Source organism: Budorcas taxicolor, chromosome X (genome assembly GCF_023091745.1).
Source record: "Budorcas taxicolor isolate Tak-1 chromosome X, Takin1.1, whole genome shotgun sequence".
In the NCBI taxonomy this organism is placed as follows: Eukaryota; Metazoa; Chordata; class Mammalia; order Artiodactyla; family Bovidae; genus Budorcas; species Budorcas taxicolor.
Window position 1 is genome coordinate 28,352,967 of NC_068935.1, and position 21,710 is coordinate 28,374,676.

At 46.9% G+C, this 21,710-nt stretch overlaps 1 protein-coding gene across 4 annotated transcripts in view; it reads right to left on the bottom strand.

Annotated features, from left to right (window-relative positions):
* Window positions 1–222: 222 nt before the first annotated feature.
* Window positions 223–21,710, bottom strand: part of SEPTIN6 (septin 6) — a 73,939-nt gene continuing 52,451 nt past the window's right edge. The window contains exons 6-10 of one of the 4 annotated variants that reach the window (XM_052662803.1): window positions 16,153–16,249; window positions 13,854–14,022; window positions 10,563–10,695; window positions 7,943–8,133; window positions 223–943 (exon numbers count right to left, since the gene is read on the bottom strand). In XM_052662803.1, the coding sequence (XP_052518763.1) occupies window positions 919–943; window positions 7,943–8,133; window positions 10,563–10,695; window positions 13,854–14,022; window positions 16,153–16,249 (615 nt within the window). In that variant the 3' untranslated portion in view covers window positions 223–918. Of the gene's footprint in view, window positions 944–1,546; window positions 2,161–5,720; window positions 5,757–7,942; window positions 8,134–10,562; window positions 10,696–13,853; window positions 14,023–16,152; window positions 16,250–21,710 lie in introns of those variants that run through there. The other 3 variants (XM_052662802.1, XM_052662804.1, XM_052662805.1) reach the window with 3 other exon arrangements.

Sequence of the window (21,710 nt, forward strand, 5' to 3'; positions counted from 1 at the left end):
ACCTGTCTTCTGGGCCCAAATATCTCCTTTCATACAAAATTCCTGCCCAGTCTCTGAAGGTCTCCAAAGGCTGGGTGGCTCTAATACCTTTTGAAGTTTTCAGAACCACTCAAACCTCAAGTAGTTAATCTGTAAATAAATGTAAATGAGGGGACCTCCTATTTGTGATGCAAATAATGACTGTGGCGGGGGGGGGGCGGGGGGGGCAGGGGATGGAGACCGTTAGTTGTTTAAGTTTGGGATCCTTGGGAAGCAGCTCTGAAACTGGTCAAAGCTGCAAATAAGAATCCTTTCCCATGGAAACTTGACAGCCTTAACTTAGCATCTCCCTGAGCCAAGTTGAGGATCCAAGCTTTTTTTTTGGCTTTTAAATCTCCAAGCATAGGGTCTCCTAAAATACTCCACTGTGTGACTTGGATTTTCTCAAGAAACTAGCTTCTGCTTTGGCAGCATCACCTTCATACTTGCTTCTGGCCACTCACCAATCAGTGACTCACCAAACAATACATCTCAAAACTGCCCTCTTGCTTTGCCAACAAGAAAAGATAAAGTGTGTGCATTCGTTTGCTTTCCGTTTCTACTTTTTGCTTCCTGTTATTATCTATTATTGAAAAGAGAACACCCCCTTCCCATTCTCAATACTTCAAAAAGGCCTGAAAATTTGGCATAGCCTTGTTCGATTGTGTGTTTTCAAAGCAAGTGACCAAAAAATAAAAATCTCAAAAATAAAAAAGGTCATGGTCAATGCCAGTGGGACTGTGAGGCAGAAATAGAAAGAAGAGGTGGGGCTTGAAGTGGAAGAACATGGCAGGGGCCGGGGACCCGGCTGCCTGGCACCCCAAAGGAAAGCTGTCAGTTACAATAGGAACCTTGGCTTAAAAGGCTAAGTGGAGTCCAGTCCAGCTGTAGCAGGGAATACTATTCAGTACACAGCCATGGATTACTGCAAAGGAAGGGCAGAGAAACGGCATGTTAGCCATGGATCATTGCCAGTCACCGCCAGCTCTCACTTTCTCACTGGTCTAACACCAAAGTCCAGTGTTCCTCATGGCCCTGACAAGGGAGGGCTCTCAACTTCCAAGGGGTTCCCAAAGCCACTATCAGAGAGGCCCCATTATACAAATCCGGGCTAGAAGTTTTCAAATATCAAATCCTTAGAGGCAAAGTTAGGGACCTTCCAAGGCACAGTATCTCTTTTCTCTTCTTCGACTGACAGTCTCACCTCCTCTTCTTATTAAGAGACACATGCAAAATACAAATTGAAACTCATCATCATCAAATTCACTAAATAAATAGACTGGAAGATTCCTCAAAGCCGAACTAAAAACACTGATTCTTGAACCACTCGGTCTGGCAGTTTATGACACAGGATGCTTACACCTGCTACTGACCCTGCCTTGTTGGGATGGTGTGGCATTCTCAGGGAAATTACAGAGGAGATGTGAGACACCTCATAACAATTCCATAAGACACTCCGCTGGTACTAATAGTCAGGTTTATTCTCCCTCCTGCATCTGTAGGGTACTCAGAATTACAGAGAGGGACATTTATGCTATTTTCTTCAGCAGTTGTGTTGTCTGGAAGGGCTGGGTGCAAATAAACTCATTCCAGGTTATTAACAGAGTTTGAGTGCAGTCACTTTTAAGTGAATCAAAACTGGAAAGGGCTGGGCTGACCAAAGGATCTCCTGGAACCCTCTGAGGAGAGGCTGTGGTTCCTGTCAGGGGCTTAGTGGTGGTTGGGGAAGCCAAGTGACTGCAGACTAAGGGGGAAAACCCTGCTGACTGGTGCTCACCCAGCCAGGCTGGATGCAAATACCTCGGGGGAACAAACAGCATTCGGAGTTGGAACAGGGAAGCTGGTGGTCCCGTGGAGCAGGCAGAACCCATGCACATGTTACAGTCAAAGACGGGGTGGGAGTGGCCGGCTGGGGGCGCTGGGAGGGGCACTGGGATGCAGGATGCAGCTTTAAACCACGTGACTGCTGGCTTCTTGCCCAGAGGCCAGACTGGGTCCTCAGACTCTCGGGCTTCTATAAACCTTGGCAGGAAGAAAGGGGAGGGCACAGGTTGTGTGCCCCGCAGACGTGTTAAGGGGGAATTAGAGAAAGGGAGGCCCAGCTCTGTTGCGCAGGAAAAGGGCGTCTACAGGAAACCCAAACTGAAAATGAAAAGAGAAGTTGGGTTAATGAATGGATGGATTAATGTAAAAAACAAAACAAAGGTTAGAAGAAAATTGTCATGATGACTGATGGATAAATTAGAATATAGCTATGTTAGATGGTCTTAAGGTCTTATTGTATTGGCTTCTGGGAACACGCTTTCTCTCTCATTCACCCCCACACACCTCTGAGTAGCGATTGTCATGGCATCGGCTAGTAAAATAATCAAGAACCACAAGATTTCTTTTTCTCTCTTCTTAATGATTAGGTCCTGACTAGTGCTCCCGACCCAGACACCTTGTACAGGAACACCTTCAGCAAATCTCCAAGTGGCTCAGGCCACAGTACAGAGTGCCAGGCTCTCAACCAGTGATGGCCTCACTCCACAGCAAATGCCGAGGGGGTAGAGGTTTCACCTTAGAAGAGCCCCGGTCCACTAACTGGTCCCCTGGGGCAAGATCTGTTTGAGAAGTATCTGGGGGTGGTGACTGGCCTCTGCACCAGGGTCTAACCACAGTCACCTGGAAACCTGAACAATGGAAATCCATTATTGGTTTGTGTTCACTCTGCACTTTGAACTTTCTCCCATTCAAACTTCACCCTTGTGACATAAATGGGGACAAGTTGTATTGGTCCCCATCTGAGTTATGAGGAGGCTGAGAAACACTGCGAGCCCAACTGACTTGCCCAAGGTCACAAAGAATCACAACCTACAGGGGCAGAGCCTGAATCCCTGGGTTGCTTGATTATGACTCTCCTTCACACCATAGTGTCCCTGAGAACTCCTTGCCTGTGGACCCAAGCCCCCGGTTTTCTTTTTTTTTACCTGAACACATTTCTTTCATTAAAGATATTGGGGAGGGATAGTTAAAAGCATAAGCTGAGTCTATGTGTACAGTCGCTTCCTCAGAGTGAATACACACACACACACACACACACACACACACACACACACACACACACACACACACACGCATGAGGATGGCAATTTATACCAGAACCAGTTTTGCGTTCTCATTCCAGTTCTGCCAATAACCCCTGTGTCAACCTCGGTAAGTCCCTTAACCCCATGCCTCCATTTGTTCATCTTGTGAACTGAAGATCAGCACCTTCCTCCTCTGCCTCACAGGACTGTCGTAATGTGAAAATAAGAGAGCGTGCGGCAAAACACTTTGAATAGTATTAAAAGGTCCTATGAGAGCTCAGCTTTCTTGTTCTTCCTTGTCTATTTCCCAGGGGAAAAGAAACCTATAGAACACTGCAAGGGCTGGCTGGCCTGGGAAGGCTGAAATATTTTGCTAGGCGAACTGTCCATACATCATACTCTGTCCCCCTGCCAGAATACCTACAACTGTGTGTGGGCCACAGAGGAAGTGTTTTGTTCCAACTGCAGACGGCTACAGACGGCAATCTCTATTTGGTTTGGAACTGCTCTTGTGGTCTGCTGGGGAGAAGCATGCCAGAAAAAGCCAACCTGCTTAGGGTCGGGGTTGGCTGTTCCCACTGTTTGCCAATTGACTCTTGCTCGTTAATTGTGGCTTTAATTATAGTTTTGAAAGGATTCATTTTAGTAATGGCCACTACCACTGATTTGCTCGGGGAAAGCCGAACCAAACTGTGTCAAACCACGTTAATTTGGGTTTCACGAACTGAAAGCTAACTGAGCAGGATGCATCTTTCCTATTTTCCTCCTTGAAAATAGGGGAAACGAGGAAATACACATGAACCGAGCATCAGCCACTCTGCTGGGCACTAGGACTGCAGCCATGGACATACACTCCAGAACTGTGTCTTCCTAGGTTTCATTCAAGTCAATGCACAGGGCTCCAAGTCTTGCCTTTAAGCCAGACAAGAAATCATTTCATTGTTCTTTAAGGGTTGTTTCCTTTGGCCCAATTTCATAGGCCTTATGTTTCAGAAGCCTCTATGGACTTCCTCTTCGGGATTTGCTTGAAAGTAGGATGTTCTGCCTGGAGAAGGCAATGGCATCCCACTCCAGTACTCTTGCCTGGAAAATCCCATGGATGGAGGAGCCTGGTAGGCTGCAGTCCATGGGGTCGCTAAGAGTCGGACACGGCTGAGCGACTTTACTTTCACTTTTCACTTTCATGCATTGGAGAAAGAAACGGCAACCCACTCCAGTGTTCTTGCTTGGAGAATCCCAGGGACGGGGGAGCCTGGTGGGCTGCCGTCTATGGGGTCGCACAGAGTTGGACACGACTGAACTAACTCAGCAGCAGCAGCAGCAGGATGTTTTGCCAGCTGCCCAAAGTCCCTGGTGCAGTAGCTGCAGCAATTATTTTGGTGACTAACAGCAGGTTCTCCATTTAAATCATAAACTGCATGGTGAGTGTGGAGAAGTCTTCTCAATATTTTATATTCCCCGATCCAAACAAACCAAATCTAAAAGGCATTTATGAGCCAACGAGGGTATTCTGAACCCTGGCTAGAAATTTTATGTGAATGAATTGTTAAATTTGGAGGTGTGATAATGGTGGCATTGTGGTTATTTTTTTTAAGAGTCATTAGCTCTTAGAGATCCATGCTGAAGTAGTGACAGATGAAATGAGATGTGTTTTGCTTTACAATAATCCAGCCAATTTGGGGGCAATAAATGAGACAGAACTGGCTTATGCTGACAGTACTTTGGGGGCTGGGGGGTGGGTACATGGGGCTCCATTGCATTATCCTCTCTCTTCTTTTGTTCCTGTTTGAAAGTTTCTATGGTAAAGTTTTAAATGGTAATACACCTAATTATGTTAGATTGAAAATATTTGTGCTCCTCCCCACTCACTACCTGTCTAGTAAAATAGATCTGGAAGCTTAATCACTGCTGTAATCAACCTATAAACTATGTGATGCCAGGGGCTGCTTATTTACTCCTGTTGACATGACACCTAGCCCTCAGGAATGCATCTTACTAAGGTTACCTGCTTATCTCATCAGAGGTGTTCATGAAGTTGGGTACTTGTGGATAGAGTATAAGGAATTCTCTATAATATCTAACTCTTCACTTTCTTCCCCTTTTATTATGGTTTTGGGAGATTACATAGCCAAATGAAATTAGAAAATTTGAACCCCTCAGATAAGAAACAGCCTCCAGAGGGAAACAGAGAAGCAAGTTTCCATTGACTTGAAACCTTCCCAAACCTGGGGCTCAAAGCTGACCGTGACATTGCAGGACAGGGCTTGTGAACCCAACAGTTCCCCTCATCACTACAGTTTAGTTAATTTTGAAAGTAATGCTGAAGTCTCCTTAAGAAAAAAAAGTGGCTAAAATGGAAACCTCAAATACCTATCACAGGTTCCACCTAGGCTAGGTAGACAAGTCTGAAAACACCCCACTTTTAATCAGGAAGGCAAATATTGCACATGTACACTTGGAATCACACTAGACTATTTCTTAATATTATAAGTCACAAGAGAAAACTGGCTAGAACAATGAGGCAGCTTCTTTGATATTAGATATGTGTGTTGGGCAGGGGGTGAGACTTGGGGATATGTGTTCTAGAAGCCACTGCCAGTTCTATTTAGAGTTAATAAAGCTTACCAGGGCCCTGGGTATCATGCAGCATGCAGCAAACAGCAGAGTTAACTGTAAAACAGTAAGAGCTGATGAAGATGGAGTGAGCTTGGGGAGAAATCAAATATTATGCATTGATGCAAATAATGAAGAGTTAGAGGTCAAAGGAGATTAGGAGGAGTGGGGAGGGGAAGGTGGGAGGGTGGGCTGGTAGGGATCCCCTGAAACACCAGTATTTTTTCTTAACTTCTTTAAGGGCAGCCAAAGGAAATTCTCAGTAGGTGACTCTATTAGATCCAACCACCATCTCTCCAGAAGAAATGCTTCTACTCCCACTTTTGCCCTTCACCGCCCCTCCGCCATCATCACCATGGGACCAGAGTGACACCGGGCTAAAGATGGGTCTTCCAGAGGTTAGGCAACTGTTTGGGGAATTACATAAGAAGCCCAGACCAGCAGACACATGTATCTGAAAGTATAGAAGACAGCAGGCTGTTTTGTCAGGCTCTCTTGTTAATAGGACGTGCCTGGTGTGAGTGAGGTTTTCACTCATCTCAAAACTGGAAAAGGGTGCCATCACCAGCTCCAAATATTCCTGGAAGACTGGAGAGACATGTCTCCTTATGTGGGGTCTTCGGCTTAGGGGTGGGGGTGGTGGTCAGTCAATTGGAGGCAACTAGGAGAAAGCCTGGTCTGGGAAGAACTTCCGCTGAACAGCTCAATGGGGACTATTTATATAGTTGAGTGTCAGTGGGGTCCCAACAAATGAATCTCCTAATTCCGGCCAGCAGGCTGTGAAACTGCCCCAGGGATCCTGTTAACAAACACCTTGCGACTGTGAAGGCAGCAGGTTAGAGCTGGAAGACTAATTTAGACTTTTCTGATCTTAAAAATAGGAATCCATTCCTGCTGCTACAACTAACACACCATTAGAGGTCAGTTAATATAGTGTGTCCAAAGAGGCTTTGTTTGGGGTAGTTGAATTTTATCATGTAATACCAAAAAAAAAAATGAGATCGTCAGTGACTTTGACATACAGTGTTGTGACTCCATGACAAAAATCTCTGAACTAAATGGTGAAACTGCCCAAATGACACTTTTGAAAAAAGAATAATCAGATGGCAAAACATAGCGCCTTCAAAGTGAAGATATTTTACTGTTGCATTTTATTCTTGGTGAAATGTGGTACTGCTTTATTCCTAAGTGATGAGCCAGGGGAAACAAGAAAGGAAGATGTTTCCTCCTTCCAGCCAGTAACTAGCAATGGAGTCCAGCAAAAAGTGGCTAAGAACAGAAGGCACTGACGATGGCCATGCTGTAGATCCTCAGACCACTTTAGTTTGGCTCCTCCAGTCACACTGCCCAAACAACCAGAGTGCAAGAGACCACTAGATGTTTTCCTGCTGTTGTACAGGTCCCATCGGAAATGTTTTTCTCTTCTCTGGTTCTGGGATGAGGAATGGGTAACCCCAGCAAGCAAGGCCAGGGCTTGGGTCAGCATTCTTGACCCAATGGTAACCAGGAGCCCATACGTCCTGTGTCGCCAAACCCCAGGGGAGACAGACGGACTGTAGAGTCGTTCCCCAGTGGAGGGTGGGGCCTGCAGAGGATATTAGCATCTGAGGATTCCCTGCCAAGTTCCCAGCACCCCAGGCTGGGGACGACTAAGCACCCAAGAGGGAGGGACAGGAAGGGGTGAGAAACCAGGACTGGGCTGCAGCCTTCAGCAGCAATGCTTAAACTCTGTTGGCCACAGCCCTTAGAACTGAGGGGGGTGAAGGGGGCTCCAGGGCTGAACCACCTCCGGCATAGGATGAGAGCTGGCCTGGGAGCCCTTCCAGCTCCCACCTCCCTGGGGGAGAGGAGGCCCAGAGGCCTCTGCTACCCTCTCTCTGCCCTTCTTTTTGTTCATCTCCTTCTTGTAACTTTGCAGATTCTCATCGTTTCTGCCTTTCTTCTTTCTACTCTCTCACTTGCCTTTTGCTTTTCCTCCCCTTTCCCTCCCTCTCCTCCTGCCTTAAGCTGGCAGGACTTCACCAAGTGGGTGGAGCAGAGGGGCTGGTCCTCTGAAGCCACACACAGCCCTCGCCTTCTCTCAGCTCCTCAGATGTAGGGAATCTGTGGGGCCTGTGGGGACACCGAGACCAGGTCCAGGGGCCCAAAGGAGCCTATCAGCCCACAGCTGGCCTCTGTCACCAGCCTGAGGCGATGAGCAGGAGCAGAAAGAGGTCCTCACCCCAGAGCAGCCTGCCACTTACTTTTTCTTCTCTTTGTCTCTTTTCAGAGTCTGTGAGCCTCCAGCCTGGGAGCCCTGGGACTGGAGCAGCTCGGCCGCTGTCTTCCTCTGTTTGAAAGCGTTTACTTCGTCATCCAGGGATTTCTTCTTATCCTCCAGCTTCTTCTTCTCGTCCTGGTGTAGTTTCTTCAGACGGTCAAACTTCTCATGCAGCTGGCAGGGAAGCACAGGGGGTTTGGGAAGAGCAGAGCTCAGCTGAGCAGAGCACAGTGGCGGGGGGAGGGGGGGGATGGAGTGGGGGTGAGGTGGGGATGGGCGGGCTAGTGACCATGAAGGACCCTGGGATCCAAGGAGACATTTCTGCCAGGGACAGCTATAATGTCACCAAAGGGCATCATGTTCTGAATGGTTCTCTTCTGCCATTTTATCTCCACATTTCTGCTCCTGAATATGGTCAGGGAACCATGCATTCTGTCTAATCAAGCATTTTATCTAAAGGAGTCCCCATAGTTACTACATATGAAAAATAATAACATGAGTTATAATGTAGAACATGTATTGAGTGCTTATTGTAGGCCAGGTACTGGCTTTTCTAAGCACTTTATATGTATTAACTCATTTAATCATCACAACAACCCTATGAGGCAGGTTCTGTTATTATCTGCATTTTATGAGGAAACAGAAGGTATGAGAAGTTAAGGAATTTGCCCAATGTCAACTCATTCTTTAGATGATCATATAATGAGATCTCTCAATAGGAAAGGGGCCCCTGCCTTTTCTTAGCCTCTCCAACTAGGGAGACTCATTGGAGATTGCAGAGAAAACTTCGACAGTGCTGAAGCTGGTCAAAGAAAACACTTGTCTGTGGTTGTGGAAGGAAAGAAAAGAACTTTAGAAAATGAAATGGATGTGGAAACCTCAGCTTTGATCAAGGCGAGGCTCAACTAGTCCTGATTAGAGTCAGAAACCCAAAGAAGAAGAGCAACAATGTTCTAATATGTTACTGTGATAAATGGATCAGGGGAATTAGGGGTGTGTGCATGCATGCTCAGTCGTGTCTGACTCTTTACATCCCCATGGACTGTGGCCCATCTTCTGTCCTTGGGATTTTTTTAGGCAATAATAATGGAGTGGAGTGCAGGTTGGATCCCTGGGTCAGGAAGATCCCCTGGAGTAGGAAATGACAATCACTCCAATATGCTTGCCTGGAGAATCCCATGGACAGAGGAGCCTGGTGGGCTACAGTCCATGGGGTCACAAAAGAGTTGGACACAACTGAGTGGCTGAGCACACACACACTGGGGGTGTTTGGAATGTGATAAACTATCCTGAGTAGTAAGAGCAGCTCAAGCATCATTTCAGTATCTTTTGAGGATTCAGGAAGGAATGGAGGGTTCTACAGCCCTCATAGCACACCGTGGAGGAGGCTGGGTGTCCTATAGGTATCTGGGCCTGTCACCAAGTAAGGGGTGGTGGATGACATACTTGTTGGGTCAACCAGCTTCTGCTAGTCACTCAGGGTAGGCTGCTGGTAGAAGCTCTGCTGATCAGTGGTGTCCAGCTGGCTTTTGCTTACTGGCCTTTCATTCATTCAAAGGATCACCTTACCTCTCTTCCTAAAAGTACTGGGTGATATTTTTCTTTTGAAAAGTGAAACTGAAATGAAGTCAATACGCTTGCCATGGGCTTTGGCAATAACACTGGAGAGTCTTGGCAGATTAAAAGAAGAAGAGACTTGGGAAGTAATTAAGTGCTCCTTTCTTTATGGGTTTCAAAGCCTAGAGAGCTGAAGCAGTTGCTGACATGACCAAAACTGTGGCTGAGGCCAATTAATCTGGCAGCAGTAGGGGAATCAGTAGTGGGACCTTGGAGGCAAGGCAATGGTGCAAGGGCTAACTGCAGTCTATTAGCCATGGCTTAAGTAAAGTCCAGATAGACCATCAAGCCTTAGTTAAAAACTCACTAGAGCTGCACAGATGTTCTTTAGCACTAGCGTGAAATGGAATGGAAGTGGGTGGGAAACACACCAGCTGTCACTGGCTTAGGATTCAACACAGTACCCAGGACTCCCTGGGACCATCTTTCCTCATGGTCATCAGAGCAGTCAGGATGGGGCAGGACCGCCAAGAAAGTGATCAACTGTCCCTTCTGAGCTATGAACTCCCAGAAAGGGGGGCAAAAAAATCAGCCTGCCCCTGACCTTGAGGGGCAATGTCAGGTCCTGAGTGTTGAGCGGCACTGCCCAATAGAACTTTCTGCGGTGATGGAAATGTTCAACATCTCATAGCCCCGAGTTGCATGAAGATTGAGCATTTAAAATATGGTGAATGCAAATGATAAATAGAGTTTTAAACTTTACTTAATTTCAGTTCATTTAAATAGCTACTGTATGGGACAGTGGGGGTCTAGAGAATTAAATAACAAAGAGTGAGAAAATATCCCGGCCTTGGGGACTGAGGGATAGAAAAGACACAGATCTCACAGCCTCTCTGTGCCAGCCAAGGCAGGGCTACAGATGCTGTGTCCCATTCCTGCCTGAGGCCCCAAGGTTCCCCCAGCTGCTCTCTTGGGGCAAAAACCCTTGTCTTACCTAAGTTCAGCCTCCTTTTCCTTCCCACTTAGCATGCCAACCCACATTTTACCTCTTTCTCTGCCTCTTTAAGTTCAGCTTCTTTCTCTTTGACTCTCTGCACAAACATCTGTCTCATCTCCTCTTCTTTTTTCTGGAGCTCCCCTAGGAACTCATTCCTTTTGGCCTCATATGTCTCCTGTAAACTGCAAACACGGTCAGGTTAATTCCCCTGCCTTTGGAATGGCTCTTGTTCAATGAAAAACAGCCCCCATGATCCTCCTGGGTTCCCCCACCCTCCCTTCCTCAGTTCTTGGAGATATGCAAAAGCAGAAGCACAGAGCTGTGGGCACCTGGCTTTGAACTTGGAGTGACTTGGAACTTCTATGTGCTTCTATACCCTGATTCTACAGATAAGGCCCAGAGAAGTGAGGTGACTCGCTCAAGATCACACAGCAAGTTAGAGGCAGAGCTGGGACCGGATGCTGGGTTTCCTCTCATAATCTAGGTCCTTCCATCTGCACTATGCTGCCAGGTCCTGGCTCTGAAACTGACCACATTAATGAATGAGTTCAACAAACACTTGATGAAACTCTACCACATGCTGGACACAGAATTAAGTGATACTATGCTAGTCACTCAATACCTGGAGCCAATAGCCACTGTGCCTGCCATCAAGGAACTCACAGTCAGTGGGAGATGCCTAGGTTATGTCTCCCTGCCCACCCCCACCCCCCCACCCCCATGCCTGGATTTAGTTTCATAGAAATAGGAGTTAGCCTGGTGAAGAAGAGGGTGGGTGCTCTGAAGAGGGTACCCTGTGGAAAGGCACATGTGGAGAAGGAATGGCGTATACCTGGGGTGTCAGGCATGGCCTCATGTGGCTGGAGTAGTGGAAGATAAGGTTCCTGAGAGTGGCAGGAGAGAGCAGGCGTTGGCTGCCATGTTAAGACTTGGGCGTTTTAAGCAGGGCTGACTTGATCCAATTTGAAAATGGGAAAGACCACTCTGGGCATTGCGTGAAGGACAGACTTTCCAACAAAGTAAGAAATGATGGGATCTTGGGACCTTCCTGGTGATCCAGTGGTTAAGAATCCGCCTTCTGATGCAGGGACATGGGTTCAATCCCTGGTTGGGGAACTAAGATCCCACATGCCTTGGGACAACTAAGCTCGTAGGCAGCAACTACTAAGGCTGCATTTTCTAGAGCCTGTGCATCACAACCGGAGAGGAGGCCTCGAGCTACAGTGAAGATCCTGCATGCTACAATGAAGACCCGATGCAGTGAAAGAAAGAAAGAAAGGATCTTAATGGGAAGGCTGGGAGGGAAAGGGAGACCAGTGAGGGAAGCAGAACTCCAAGGACTCGAGAGGAGTCAAAGGTGATTCAGGTGAATGGAGAATGAGTACATTCAAGAGGGAAAGAGATGAATTAAATCTGAGACAGCTTGAGTTTCAGGTGCATCCTCTATGGACGGCCAAGTGAAAATATCCAGAAAGCAGTGGGATCACTGAGTTTGAGCTCGAAAGTAACATTTTAACTTGGGAGTGATCTATTTCTTTAGGACTGTGAGAGCAGAAAGAACCAGCCACAAAGAGAATAGAGAGCGAGAGTAGCAGAAGCCTTGAGAAAGACACAGAAAGGAAGAAGCTGAATGAGACGAATCTGCCGAAGAGGCTGAGGAGTAAAACAGTGTGAGAGAGGACTCTAACCAGACAGACCGATGCTGGAAAAGCCAACCACAAAGAGAATTTCAGGAAGGAGGCAGCGGGAAGGAATATCAAGCACTGTGCTGAGATTTTTAACAAAAAGATGGGGGACTTCCCTGGTGGTCCAGTGGTTAAGACTTCGCTTTCCAATGCAGGGGGTGTGGGTTTGTTAAGACTTCGCTTTCCAATGCAGGGGGTGTGGGTTTGATCCCTGATCGGGGAGGTAAAATCCCACATGCCTCACAGCCAAAAAACCAAAACATAAAATAGAAATAATATTGTAACAAATTCAATAAAGACTTTAAAAATGGTCCACATTCAAAAAATTCTTAAAAAAAAAAAAAAAAGAAGATGGGGCTCAGAGATCACACTGGAATATGTGACTGCTGACCTAGAGGTCTTTCTACTCAGTGGCATGGTGGAACAGAAGCCAGTAAATACAGAACCATTCTCTCTTCTTCCCATCGCAGCCAAATTCCTTGACAGGGAAGAGGCTGGTGACAAGGAGCAGAGTGAGGGAGAGTTTTTTAGGATAAGAATGTCTGCCCACAAGATGGAAAGGAGCCAGCAGAGAAAGCGTGCAGAAGGCAAAGATGTGAGAAACAGAGGTAGTCAGGATGGAGCCGAGGAGGAGAGGAGGGGGCTAGAGGACACCTCTTACCCCGCAAATGCAGATTAAAGCAGTCTGAAGGGTAGGAGGGAGAAAGCTAACGGAACACCCATCAGAGAGACCAACACGTTTTCCTTCAACTCCAGGGGCTCCAGCGGTCCCTGTCCATGAAGGGCAGTGAACTTACCCCTCCGGAACCAGACATCCCCAAAGGAATGGCTATTCTATGCCTCCAGGCTGGCTTTCTGCTGTGAACAGGTTTTGTGGGATCTGAGAGGCCATTTGCAGGCCTTCTTATCCCACAAGCAAGCCCTTCACTTGTTTATCAAGGCCTGACATTTCCTGAAATGTTCCAATACAGGGCACTACATGTGACATGGTAATTTACAACGTGAGGCTTACATCACATATTATGCATACAGATCAGACACTTATTCACATAGCTCCCATCTTTTCTGAAAGCATCTTAGATTCTGATTTGAGGTGTCAAGGATTAGTCACATCTGGTGGTCAAAACAAACCTTGCACTTGAATACAAACGCTAAAGGGCAGTAATGAAGAGCTGGAAGTTCATCGACACATGTGTGGTAACTGCTGCCTGGTCCCACCTGGTTTTGATCATGGGGAGGGGGTAAAGAACAGACTGGAAACCTGACAGAGCAGCAGGAGCCCGATGAAGAATGTGGGTCAGCAGGCAGGCACAAACTGCCACGTTGAGGCACAAGGCCCAGGCTCAGGGCTCACAGCTACTATGCGAACACCTGTGGCAGTGATATCACAGGCCTTGCCCATCCCCTGGCCTCCTCCCCGCCCCCATTCTTATAAGCACAGCAGCGGGGCTTACCAAGCCCACCATGCCACAGCATCCCCTGGCAGGTGTGCCAGGGCAGAGAAGGGACAGGCAAGTGGAGCTGGCAAGTGGCAGCCTTCCAGCGCTAGGTCTGGGATCCTGTGTCTCGCCTGCCCTGTGAATTCTCCAGGGCAAGCCTCCCCCCTGCCCCCGGGTGGGCTGAGTTGGGCTGGGCAGGGCTGATGGGAGAGGTACCTGAAGGGTTTGCTGTCAGGGTCGGTGTCCTTGAAGCCCATCTCCTCCAGCTTACAGCGGCGGTACAGCTCATAGTGCCGGCTGTGGGTCTGCTCTCGGAGATCCTCCATGTTGACTCGGATCAGCATCTCCCGCAGCTTCACAAAGTCACAGTGGGCTTCATTTTCAACTGCATTTCAGGGGTTGAGGTATTGCAAGTCCATTGAAAGGAAGGCCAGAAGAAGCAGAAATGGACAAAACGAGAGGTGAAATATCTAATGGCGACATCACCTTTTAACCTGTGTATAATAAGAGGTCGAGATGTTGCCTTCTAACTGGCTTTTCTACTAAAAAGGCAGATGAAAAATTATAAGAATGACAGTAATGGAAAACAGCAATACCATAAAAGTATCTAAGAACACATCTGGTAGACATTTAGACTCAACTCAAATTTACCCATCAGACACTCACAGGAATGTTTGCTTCACACCACTTTTAGAACAATGCAAATGGACATTCAGCCATCTGTCTGATAAATACTTGCAGAATCTTTGTTCCCAGGATAGTATGAGGCACTGGGAATTCAGACACATGGGGTCTTGCCCATAGGAGCTACCAGTTTAATGGAAGGACAGATGCAAACAAACAAATGTAATACAATGCAAAAATTACCAACATGGAGATATGTAGCCAGGGAACCACAGAAGCCCAGAAAAGGGAGTCCTGAGAACTTCAGGGAGCATGAAGACTTTACCAAAGAGGGGACAGACCCCTAGGATGACTCGTGAAAGAAGACTAGGAATTCAGCAGGCGGATAAGGGACTCATCCTTGTGGAGTCTCACTGAGGTTAGGCAATGTTACAGCTAGAAGTCGCAGGGTTAGGATTCCAATCCAGGTCATCTAAAGGAGAGGCAAAGCCTATGACCAGGTATCAAAGTCCACAGAATAAGAGTGTAGAACTAGGACATGGCTAGATGGCTGTGACAAGGAGGGATGTGAGCCACGAGTGGCCCATCTGGATGGTAGATGCTTCAAAACAGGTGTTTTTAAAGGGTGAATAATGACCTGATGGCAGCAATGGTGACCAGGACAGAGTATCTCTGGGCACGGTTCCACCTTGCTGGAATGGGGGTGTCTGGCCTGACCACATTAGGACAGTGGCATCTGAGATGAACAGGCACAGTTATCCCAGATTCCGTTTCACAGGTCTGGGAGAAGGTCGTGGGGGCCGTGGTGGGGGTGTCTGGACACGGGATAAGTTTATGGTAAACCAACCACCTTCTCACATATAGTAACCCTGACTAGTACCAAGAGTACCTTACTTAACATGTGTCAGGCAGACTGCAAAAGGAATTTTCTCAAGCCTATAGGCAACAGACTGTTTTAAAATTGCAAAGTAATCATACAAACAAAAGAGTGCCTGAAATGTACAGTTTAAAGGATCCAAAAAAAAAAAAAAAAGGACACCAATGTATCTATGGCCCAGGTGAAACATCATTACCCTAGACATCCCTTCCTTTTTTTTTGTAAACTTTGCCCACACTGCAGAATCTTGGTTTGATCTTAGATGGGACCTGCATCCCCTGCTTTGGAAGGCGGGATCTTAACCACTGGACCACCAGGGAAGTCCCCCTTTGTGTCCCTTTCTGATCTCATTCATGCCTCTCCTTCCCGGCAACAAGACTTAACCACCATCCTGACTTGGGGGTTTATCCTTCCTTCGTTTTTCTTTATAGTTTTACCATTTACGCATGAATACCTAAAGTTCAGTTTTGGCTTACTTTTGGATTCCATATAAATGGAATCATCCAGCTTGTATCTGTCTATGATTTACGCAGCTCAACATGCTGTTTGTGAGATGCATTGCTGTAGATGTATAGTCCATCCATCTTCACTGTTGTATAATATTGCATTATTTGAACATTCTGCAATTCACCCAATCTATTTTTAATGGCTCTGGGTTGTTTCTAACTATTTGCTATCACGAACAACACTGTTGTGGACATTCTTGTATGTCTCATACACTCAAGTGGGTACACCTGTTTTCTCACACTCTCTGTCCTACCTTACTGCAAGTACATTTATGTTTGTTTTAGGAATGCTTTCTCCATTGGAGACAGAGAGCTTGCTCAGTGCAGAGAATCCAGGTATGGAGCCAAAGTTTGCCTGCTGGTGACCCCTAGAGATGCCTGAGGCCCAAGATGAATAAGTAGAAACTGGGGACAAGTGAGGAACTGGTCACACAGTGGCTGGGGACAAGCAAAGGGACAGATAGAAGGGGATTGCTGAGCGTAGCCCCTCTCCCGGAGATTCACTCACCTTGCACAGTGCCCCAGGGGTACTGCCGAGCTTTCATCATCTTGTTACCTATCTTCAGTTCTTCTGTGCTACCAATGACAGCAAATGGCAGGTGGGCCTGAAACAGGAGGCAGACAGAAGCTGAGAATTCCGGGTAAAGGCACTGAGTGGCCCCAATACAGCTGCTGCTCATCGCAGGGGCCTTGGTACCCCTGCCGCAGTGTCCCTCACTGATGACACCATCAGGAGGCATTCCATAAGCTCCCAGGATGTGTAGGGAGAGAGGCCTACTGCAAGCGTTGCATGTTCAGAAATTCACAATAGAAGGTAACCAGGATATGGCTGAGGGCATAGGAAACAAAGACAGAAAATAAGCAGAATAATAAGCAGACACACAGATGAGCCAGCTATTCAGTCTTCATGGTTGCTGAGGCGAAGTGCCTTCCAAAGGCAGGTGAGTGGGACACAGAGGGCTATGTGTGGAGAGAGACTAAAGGAGAATGGAGGGGGCTGGAACCACTGCTCCCTTTCCCCACAGTATGAGAGCCCCAAGAATAGACACGCACAGAAACCACACTACTGACTGAGGTGGATGCACCTGGTCTCATACTATCCTGGAGCAAGAGCTTGCCTCAAACTCTCGAGCCTAGAAGTCAAGTCCCTAAGTATTTACCCAGGTGCCCATCACTGAGCTGAGTTCTGTTTCAGGGGCTTTAAAGGGAAACAAAGGAAATAGAAAATTCACGCCCTTACCCTCTGGGAGCTTATGATCTGGTTAGGGAAGACTGAATTCCATACCCGAAATCACAGAAGACAGAATATGCCCAAGGGCTCAAGTGTACAGTCTGGCACCCCACATACAGTAGGTGCTTAATAAATACTCCTTGAATAGTCACAGGAATAGCAGAGGAAAGAAAAGTACAAACGGTGGGTATGGCTTGGTGCTTGAGGTGGAAAGGGAGAGTAAGGCACAAGGCCTAGCTGATGAGGCTGCTTTCATGCATCAGAGAAGAGGCAGATGCCCCTAGTCATACTGTGAGGCCCGGGACACGCTCCCAATGCTCCATTCCACAGGAAGTGCTGAGTCACCACTGGCCAAATGGAACCACTGATTAAATACTGTTTACAAGCCAGGTAGAGCTTTACTCAGAAGGGCTTTACACAGAGAAGCAAAAAGTCCACTGAAACAAGCTTTCTTAGCCTGGTTGGACAAACAGGCCTTGATCTCAGATATTTTGACCCACTTCATAGTTCACAAAAGAGTCCGAAATGCAGTACTTGGATGCAATCTCAAAAACAACAGAATGATCTCTGTTCATTTCCAAGGCAAAACCATTCTATATCACAGTAATCCAAGTCTATGCCCCGACCAATAATGCTGAAAAAGTTGAATGGTTCTATTCTATGAAGACCTACAAGACCTTCCAGAACTAATACCCCCAAAAGATGTCCTTTTCATTATAGGGAACTGGAATGCAAAAGTAGGAAGTCAAGAAACACCTGGAGTAACAGGCAAATTTGGCCTTGGAGTACAGAATGAAGCAGGGCAAAGGCTAATAGCGTTCTGCCAAGAGAACACATTGGTCATAGCGAACACCGTCTTCCAACAACACAAGGGAAGACCCTACACATGGACATCACCAGATGGTCAACACCGAAATCAGATTGATTATATCCTTTGCAGCCAAAGGTGGAGAAGCTCTATACAGTCAGCAAAAACAAGACCCAGAGCTGACTGTGGCTCAGATCATGAACTCCCTATTGCCAAATTCAGACTGAAATTGAAGAAAGTGGGGAAAACCACTAGACCATTCAGGTATGACCTAAATCAAATCCCTTATGACTGTACAGTGGAAGTGAGAAATAGATTTAAGGGACTAGGTCTGATAGACACAGTGCCTGATGAACTATGGATGGAGGTTCGTGACACTGTACAGGAGACAGGGAGTAAGATCATCCTTAAGAGAAAGAAATGCAAAAATAGCTGTGAAAAGAAGAGAAGCGAAAAGCAAAGGAGAAAAGGAAAGATATACCCATTTAAATGCAGAGTTCCAAAGAATAGCAAGGAGAGATAAGAAAGCCTTCCTCAGTGATCAATACAAAGAAATAGAGGAAAACAATAGAATGGGAAAGACTAGAGATCTCCTCAAGAAATTAGATACACCAAGGGAACATTTCATGCAAAGATGGGCTCAATAAAGGACAGAAATAGTATCGACCTAACAGAAGCAGAAGATATTAAGAAGAGGTGGCTAGAATACACAGAAGAAATGTACAAAAAAGAGCTTCACGACCCAGATAATCACAATGGTGTAATCACTCACCTAGAGCCAGACATCCTGGAATGTGAAGTCAAGTGGGCCTTAGAAAGCATCACTACGAACAAAGCTAGTGGAGGTGATGGAATTCCAGTGGAGCTATTTCAAATCCTGAAAGATGATGCTGTGGAAGTGCTGCACTCAATATGCCAGCAAATTTGGAAAACTCAGCAGTGGCCACAGGACTGGAAAAGGTCAGTTTTCATTCTGATCCCAAAGAAAGGCAATGCCAAAGAATGCTCAAACTACCACACAATTGCACTCATCTCATACACTAGTAAAGCAATGCTCACAATTCTCCAAGCCAGGCTTCAGCAATACGTGAACTTCCAAATGTTCAAGCTCGTTTTAGAAAAGGCAGAGGAACCAGAGATCAAATTGCCAACATCTGCTGGATCATTGAACAAGGAAGAGAGTTCCAGAAAAACATCTATTTCTGCTTTATTGACTATGCCAAAGCCTTTGACTGTGTGGATCACAATAAACTGTGGAAAATTCTGAAAGAGATGGCAATACCAGACCACCCGACCTGCCTCTTGAGAAACCTGTATGCAGGACAGGAAGCAACAGTTAGAACTGGACATGGAACAACAGACTGGTTCCAAATAGGAAAAGGAGTACGTCAAGGCTGTATATTGTCACCTTGCTTATTTAACTTCTATGCAGAGTACATCATGAGAAATGCTGGGTTGGAGGAAGCACAAACTGGAATCAAGACTGCCGGGAGAAATATCAATAACCTCAGATATGCAGATGACATCACCCTTATGGCAGAAAGTGAAGAAGAACTAAAAAGCCTCTTGATGAAAGTGAAAGAGGAGAGTGAAAAAGTTGGCTTAAAGCTCAACATTCAGAAAACGAAGATCATGGCATCTGGTCCCATCACTTCATGGGAAATAGATGGGGAAACAGTGGAAACAGTGTCAGACTTTATTTTTTTGGTCTCCAAAATCACTGCAGATGGTGATTGCAGCCATGAAATTAAAAGATGCTTACTCCTTGGTAGGAAAGTTATGACCAACCTAGAGAGCATATTAAAAAGCAGAGACATTACTTTGTCCACAAAGGTCTGTCTAGTCAAGGCTATGGTTTTTCCAATGGTCATGTATGGATGTGAGAGTTGGACTGTGAAGAAGGCTGAGCACCGAAGAATTGATGCTTTTGAACTGTGGTGTTGGAGAAGACTCTTGAGAGTCCCTTGGACTGCAAGGGGATCCAACCAATCCTAAAGGAGATCAGTCCTGGGTGTTTATTGGAAGGACTGATGTTGAAGCTGAAACTCCAATACTTTGGCCACCTGATGCGAAGAGCTGACTCATTTGAAAAGACCCTGATGCTCGGAAAGATTGAGGGCAGGAGGAGAAGGGGACGACAGAGGATGAGATGGTTGGATGGCATCACCGACTTGATGGACATGGGTTTGGGTGGACTCCAGGAGTTGGTGATGGACAGGGAGGCCTGGCGTGCTGTGGTTCATGGGGTCGCAAAGAGTCGGATACGACTGAGTGACTGAACTGAACTGAACTCGACTGAACTGACGTCCTGCTATGTGCCAGGCATTAAGAAGAATACAACACTGAAAAAGCTCAGAGCCTAGCCCTGGCGATTGTACAGTTTGGGAGGGGAGAGACACACCAATGATAACACAGTAAGGTGCAGACTATGAACAGAGGCTGGAGGAACACAGAGGAAGGAGAAGCTGATTCCATGGGAAGTCAAAGCAGGGTTCCCAAAGTAGGTAGTAGCAATCATACTAAGGGATCGGGAGCTATAGACCTGATATTAGCAGCAGTTCTCTGTCCCATGTGCCAGGCGCTCTACGTGGCATTATCTCACTGAATCTTACAACACTAGGAAGTAGGTATGCTTATTAAACCCATCTTATAAAAGACAAAACTGAGGTCCAGAAGGGCCAAGAGACTTACCAGCAGTGCCACCATAGCAAGGGGCAGAGCTAGGAGTGGAATCCAGGTCTCTCTGACTTCAAAGCCCACCCCTGCTGGTCTGCCACTCCCTTTTGGGGTTTGAGCAGCAGATCAGGGGAGCACTCTAAACCCAGGGGGTGAACTGGCCAGGCAAGGCCAAATTGTAAGAGGCGGTTTAAATCTGACCTCACAATCAATACTTCCTTTCTGTTCTCCTCTAGCCCTGCACCCAAGAATGTTCTTCAGAGTGGAAGAACACAGGTGTCAATTGGGAGCTCAGCCCCAGCACATCTGCTAAACCACTCCCCCCACCCCGCCGAGGTGCTGGGCCTTCACCCACTCTCAGCTGCTCTCCAATGATTATCTCAGTGTTGCCACATCCCACTGCTGTGACTGTCCCCAAATAGGGGACAGAAGAAAGAGGGAAAGACAAGGCTATGGATATGGAAAGTGAGCAAGGGGTGGAGGTGGGAAATGTTTTGTCAGTCCTAATAGGGCCACGGCGGGGGTGGTATGTGTGAAATCCTGGAAACCCTGCCTAAAGGCCGAAGCATTTCTGACCTCAGCCAGCCGGCTCTCAAGGTCAGAAGGGGCGGGGGTTCAATTGGGCACAATTTATTCCCCCTCAGAGACCCAAAACATGCTGGCAGCCTCCAATTCACCCCCAAACACTTTCCAGGAAAAGCCTGCCCCATCTGCAGAGACCTCAAAGCTTCAGTCACTTGAAGGGGCAGCATGACAGAGGGCTAGACCAGGGGACTGGTGGTGGAGCATTCCCACACATCCTGGGCTCTCAGCTGAAAGTGATGCGGGAGGAGGGTATGTGAAGTGGGAAGTACTTCTCTGGGCTTAAGAGCGAAAAAAGAAAAAAAAAATCCAGAAGAGAATAAAGGCATTAAAAAAAAAAGTCAGTATTCCCTTGGGTGTGTTATTTTTATCTTCAAAAGACATTTTCAGTTAGCATGACAGGGTCACTTGCTTCCCCCTCCTCTTTAAACTGCCGTCACTTTATCCCTCCCCCACTCTGAAACACACAGTCCCTGCCATGATAGCTTCAGAGGGCTCTGAGACCTCCCCTGGCACACTCGTTTCTAACTGGCATCAAAGTCTGTTCTGATAAGTTTCTGCAAGGATCTCATTTCCGAGTGCTCCCAGGCAGAGTTCATTTGATTCTACAACAGCCTTCCAGGGCGGTTATTACAAGCCCCACTCGTGATTTGGAAAACTGGCGTACAGACAACTGAAAGGAGTTGCCCAGGTTCCTACCTCCCATGCCCAAATCTTCCCAAGGAGCAGTGAGGACACCACACTGTAGCTGCCAGCCTTTGCCACCACC